This window comes from Camelina sativa, chromosome 7 (genome assembly GCF_000633955.1).
Source record: "Camelina sativa cultivar DH55 chromosome 7, Cs, whole genome shotgun sequence".
NCBI lineage: Eukaryota > Viridiplantae > Streptophyta > Magnoliopsida > Brassicales > Brassicaceae > Camelina > Camelina sativa.
Window position 1 is genome coordinate 1,648,966 of NC_025691.1, and position 6,444 is coordinate 1,655,409.

The 6,444-nt window shown below is 34.3% G+C and overlaps 1 protein-coding gene and 1 pseudogene across 1 annotated transcript in view; one reads left to right on the forward strand and one right to left on the reverse strand.

The window, feature by feature from the left end:
- LOC109125376 lies at positions 235-1,832 on the reverse strand (annotated as a pseudogene).
- LOC104704177 overlaps positions 4,714-6,444 on the forward strand; it is a 2,279-nt gene continuing 548 nt past the window's right edge. Inside the window, exons 1-5 of the mRNA XM_010420306.2 lie at positions 4,714-5,077; positions 5,222-5,398; positions 5,511-5,585; positions 5,801-5,941; positions 6,299-6,438. Coding sequence (XP_010418608.2) covers positions 5,075-5,077; positions 5,222-5,398; positions 5,511-5,585; positions 5,801-5,941; positions 6,299-6,438 — 536 coding nt within the window. The 5' untranslated portion in view covers positions 4,714-5,074. The remainder of the gene's footprint in view (positions 5,078-5,221; positions 5,399-5,510; positions 5,586-5,800; positions 5,942-6,298; positions 6,439-6,444) is intronic.

Here is a 6,444-nt window from a genome sequence, read left to right on the forward strand (position 1 = left end):
CAGAGAGCCAATGTAGTAAAAAAGAGGAGAAGAAAGCAAACTTGTCCGAAGAAAACAAACGCAAAAACACCGTATCATTTAAAGCTTCTAAAAGATAATCCAAACTAGGACAAATTGTCTTCCTTGACGACTTGATTCATTGTCAAGGTGACAGCAGTCCACGTCTTGAACAAACAACCACACACGAGGAACCGGACATCACAACTATAAAGCTCATTGAAGAGTTCAAACTCCCTAGGGACTTAATTGGATGTATTGTATAAGATTCTCTTGAGCATAAATCTCCATCTCCTTCAAACACCTAAAGGATTCCAAGAAATGCTTTATCATCTTTGACTCTCTATTTGTTCCTTGAAACATCTTAATCTGCAACTTCTTCACCGGACAAGATATGAGCGAACGCCCTTTGTTCTCCCGAGAAACGCAGTCACAAGCATCCCCACATTGATCCGTCACATAGTGTAAGAGACCCTGAAAGAATAAGGGAAGGGGCTTGAAAGAATGATCTCTTAATTATTACTTTCTTAATATTTTAACAAATGAGATAGCTGTGTTTATACCTCAAAGACTAGTGTTTCTAATAGAGGACAATTCCTTAAGAGAGTCGGCATGGCTTGCCATCCTCGCTGCACGGAACTCCGAATACGCAACACTTTGAGGTTGTTGAACATCGGTATGGATTCACAGCGTAGAGAAAGAACCTGAAACAAGGAAAAGCCAAAATCATCATTACACAAGTGCAATATACTTGTTTAAAAATCTGAAGGATGGATTTCTCTATTTGAAACCTAGGAGACTTGAAACATAAAGATGACCTCTGATTGTGCATTAAAAACTGTGAAAGGACTTAGCATAAGAAATTTACATAATTTATAAGGCTAAGAAATCTCAAGGAAAAGAAAAAAAAAACACTAACCTCGAGAGTATTGAAAGATAAGTAAAGTTTCTGAACATGTCTTATGCCACTGATGAGCTTCCACACATTTCGAAAACGGAGAGAAAAACATCATCCTGATCACAAACATCGCCCTCTTAGCTTAACTGGACTTCAGTTAAGATAAGGTTGAGTCGAGCCTCAACTATATTTGTCAAGTTAACTTTTGGATAGTCCTCCGCAACATAAACAGAATAGTCAAAGTAAACCAGACGTGGAGTATCAAAAGAAATGCTCTTTAGACTCAACAAGTCTCCAAAACCGCATGAATGGATAGTTAGCTTCCTTAAGGTTTCACTTGACACGGTTTCATCGTACACGATCCATACAATAACATCAATGGATAATACTTCAAGCACAGGTAAAGAACGAAGAAACATCTCCATCTTGCCACAACGAATACAAGCTACTTTAAAAACGAGTGTTTTAAGCATTGGTAAGAAAGTGTCTTCACGGCCAGTCCTCCAAATTCCAGTCAAGACCTGAGACGACACTTCTTAATTTCAGCTCGACTAGTTTCCCATTGTGGAACATGTTTGGAGGCAGTATAATTTTCCGTTCGAAAAAGATGGAAAGATCAAGGTCGGAAACACCACGCTGCAACACATTAGATATCCAACTATTCATACGACATGGACTAACACGTCCACCTTGACAATTGAGGACAACTTTATTAATGGGAGAATCACCCTGCAATGCAATTACTCTATCCACAAAATCTATGAAGCTCGACAGACTTTTTTTGCAATTAGAATATCGAAACACAGTGTCATCGATGTCAAGATTAGGAACAAGTGCAAACAGATTGTACCACAGATGTTGAAGCAGCCTCCTTGGTCGTAAGGAAGGACAAGATATAACAAACAAGATCGTCAGGTAGTTTGCTGAGTAAATCCATCTTCTATATAACAATCAATCCTGTTCTCGTTGTAGACTACGACGAAACTAGTCAAAACCGTGTTCTGCGTGCAACCGTATCAATTCCAGAATGAGGAATAGACAAACTCAGAGTTATACGAAAAAAGACGTTGCAAAGAAAGAAAGAAGGGCTCTCTCTTAACCATTCTAATTGTATTTATAGGTTTCTGGATTGGTGGTTCCTTTGCCTAAATCGGTTCGGTTGTACAATTAGCAAAAATCCTCGGTTTACTCTTAAGCCAAAGTGGTTCGACCCATAATTACTTTAGCACCGTCACACATGCGATGATGCTAAAGGTTTTGAATATATTGATAGAAGTAATTAAAGTAAGTAACTAACACGGTTTAGACTACTACGTTTACATATGTAACATCATTAACATGGTTAAAAAAAGTGGTAACAAATCAAAGTGTACTCTTGTTTTTTTTCTTTTCAGTTTTTCAGTTGTTTAATAACATTACTGTGTGAATTCCACAGTACAAAAATATAATAGTTTATCTCTTTATTACTTGTGGGCCACAAGTTGGCAGAAAAATGTAATTTTATGATTTTTGCGAAAAAACGTAATTTTACAGTTTTTGGCGGGAAACGCAATTTTACGATTTAGGCGAAAAATGTGGATTCTCTAATTTTGGTTTTGAGGAAAAAATGTAATTACGTAATTTTCCCACCAAATTCTTAATTTTATAAGAGAAATAATAAAAAGAAATCAGTTTTTATAAAAGAAACAACAAAATAAAATTCAGATTTTATAAAAAAATTAACAAAAATAAAATTCAGATTTAATAAGTGAATAACAACAAAAATAAATTCAGATTTTATAAAAAATAATTAACAGAAATAAAACTCAGATTTTATAAGTGAATAACAACAAAATAAAATTCAGATTTTATAAAAGAAACAACAAAATAAAATTCAGATTTTATAAAAAAAATAACAAAAATAAAACTCAGATTTAATAAGTGAATAACAACAAAAATAAATTCAGATTTTATAAAAAATAATTAACAGAAATAAAAATCAGATTTTATAAGTGAATAACAACAAAATAAAATTCAGATTTTATAAAAGAAAACAACAAAAATAAAATTCAAATTTTATAAATAAATAACAATAAAAACAAAATAGATTGTCCATGGTCATCACTATTTTGAAATGGTCTTAACGAACATAGACATTTTTTGGACGATTGTCCATTTGGGATTGTCCAACTTTGGCCCATATAAAAGAATGTCTAGATGAACTCGTCCAAATGGTCCATGGACGGACCATTTGACAGCTCTACTTGTGGCCTTGTGGGACATCAAATCAAATATGAAGACAAAAATAGAGGGTAGTCGTATGTTACTGTGTCCCTTGCTTTCATTTGACCGGTTGGTTACCAACGATTTCGGTTGTTAGATTGTGCTGTTGCGATCAGAAGAAGTCAGGACTCAGGACCATCATGTGTTATTATTATTTATGCAACTGAGGTTGAGGGAGAACCACATATGAGCTTGGCCCAACAGAAGTGTAAAAGGCTAAAAGCCCAAACCCCATAGTATAAAGAAATGACTTAACTACCCATGATCAGTAACTAAAAAAGAAGAAAAGCCTAACGAGAAAGGGGGGGGGACAGCTGGATCGAATCGGATCAGATCAGATCACACACAAAGCAGTGGCGTCGCCTTCTTCTCTGCCTGAGGCTGCTGCTCCTCCGTACCAATTCTGATCCACCTCTCTGTCTGTCTCTCTCTCTCTCTATACATATTACATACACACTCATATTCAAATATCTTTTTTTTTCTTTTTGTATTTCAAAAGTTTGTATGCAAAAGTTGAGAGTATTTTTACCTATAATAATAACAACTGGAAATAATAATAATAATAGGTGGCCTAGTGATGTGCGTAGGTAATTTTAGTCGTAGTAGTAAGTAGTAACTAATAAAAATAAAAACCCATCAAGTTTTAGCACTGGTTCTCGAGGAAAGTCTACAGCTGTGACAAGGGGGTCTTCTTTAGGTTCTTGGAATTTGCTCTCGCTCTATTTCTTTTCTCCCTCTATTCAATGTAAACAATCATATACTACTATTTAGCTATAATGATTATGATTCTGAATTATATCTAAATGGAGCTTAGTTTAATTTTGTTTGGATGCTATAATGTTTCCAGTTACATAAACCGAGCTTAGTTTTACTTTTGGTTTATATTATTCACGTTTTGACTAAAACAAAAATAGTAGTGAAATGAGAAATTTGTTTTTAGTATAGGTTGTGTTTTACGAAATTGCCACTGAGAGATTGAAAAAGTAGACTGTTGGGAATAGTCTTGTCATTTAGCACTTTTGCACAGTTAACCAGAGAACAGAGAGACCTTCTTTTAACAAACAAAAGTAACAAAAATAATCAACACACAAATTATTTTTATCATTAAGAGATGATAACAAAGATGAAATTGTTGATTATTTAAGATCAAATTATTTTCCCAACTCACGTTTTTTTTATAAGAAAAAAGTCTAGCAGAGATAATAATAGAGATAAACTAAAAACTCTTTAAAAATTTTAATATTGACTGTGTCACATACGAAAAGTTTGATTTCTTTATTTATTTCTTCTGAAGAAATTTAATTATTAATTATTATATAGAGTTCATATGTTTTAACATTGTCGAAAGGTAAAACTTTTAACTATCTGTATGACAGCAGTTGTTCTGTTTATGGACAAGCTGAATTCTAATAATAGTAATATACTACTAGTAAACATGTTTAACACTCTTGTTGTCAAGTTGAACTGCATATTAAAACTCTGCTTTCGTCGTTGAAAAGGTAGTAGTCAAACTAATGATTAAAATTTACGCTCATAATCGAATTTCGTTATCTATATTTACGTAAGTAACTTATCTAAGTGAATCACTTCTCTAATGGATAATATCACTTAGTAAAAAATAAACAAAACACGTTAATTAACGAAGAGATTACACGTACACATCATCCTTAAGGAAGAGAAGAGAACAAGACTCATGATTTAAAATTAAGCTAGTGGTCACTCTCTCCAGGCGCCGCTCTCTCTCTCTCTCTCTCTCTCTCTTTCTTTCTTTCTTTCTTCTCTCTCTCTCTCTGGGAATGGTCAGTCAATTTCACCACTGAGAGCTCAAAATCGCCTGACCTTGACCTCTACTCTCTCTTCTTATCTCTTCCCCAAGAAAAAAAGCACTTCCCAGTTTAGAAGAAGAGAGCCATCATCATGGTGGGTCTACTGAATTTTTTTACCTTTTTTAGTCCCAAAAAAAAAGAAAAACATGAAATTGGGAAACATGGGTTTTGTTTCATTTCTGGGTTTCGTCAAAAAAAAATCTAAACTTTATTGTTGTTTTTGGGTTCTTTTTGGCAGATACAATCTGGAGAATTCCCTGCATGGCTTGAGGTTTTGTTAAAAGACAAGTTTTTCAACGCTTGTTTGGATCATGAAGATGTTAAGAAGAACGAGAAGAACATTTTATGTATCGACTGTTGTCTTAGCATCTGTCCTCACTGTCTCTCTTCACACACCTCTCATCGTCTCCTTCAGGTCTCTCTCTTTCGGAAAACAAACTTTTTTTTTCCGTTTTTTGGTTTCAAAATTTGCATCTTTACGAACAAAAAGATGAACTTTGTGTGTTTCTGGGAATCTTTTTCTGCAGATAAGAAGATACGTGTACAGAGACGTTTTGAGGGTAGATGATGGTTCGAAGCTAATGGATTGCTCTTCAATTCAGGTATAATTAAACTAAACTCTGTCTGCTCTCCTCACTCTTTGTAATTATTTCATCCTTAATTAATGATCTTCTCTTATTAATCCTTTATTGTAAAACATTTATAAAGGTTCAATTTTTCTTTACATGGGTTCTTGTGCCCTAGATTATTTGACAGCTTTAATTTAATACGCGTTATCTTTCTTTTTTCTTTTTGTTTTTCTTGTTGATTAAAAAAGCCATACATAACGAACAGTTCGAAAGTTGTGTTCATCAATGAACGACCTCAGTCTCGGCAGTTTCGTGGTTCCGGCAACATTTGCATCACCTGTGACCGGAGTCTCCAGTCTCCTTACCTCTTCTGCTCTCTCTCCTGCAAGGTCTGTTTTTTTTTTGTTTCTTGTTCTAATTACTGTAAAAATAAGAAACATCTTTTTAATTACGTTTTCATATCAAATTCTGTTAAATTTTCCAAATTCTGTTTACCAATTTTATTCATCTGGGTCGATCAATTTCAAGATTACACGTAATGTCTCAGATGTAAAAGGAACGTTTTTTTATTTTTGTCTCATTACTAATTTTCAAATTCTTTCAAAAATACAGAATTCAATTTCTTTCTGTTTTTGTTGTTTATTTTTTGTTTTTGTTGCTTTTTAATTAAACACGCGTGTACGATCGTATATTTACACGTAATTGTCTCTGAAAACACAAACACATGGTTTTGTTTGCTTTTGTAGATTAGTGACGTCATAATGAGACAAAGAGCACTCTCAGGCTTTCTCCGCGTCTGCAACGTTCTCGATTTAACCGACGAAGTCACGACAACGACGCCCAGCTCCACTCTCGAACCGACCGGGTCGACCCGTACGTCTTCCGAGTCAGG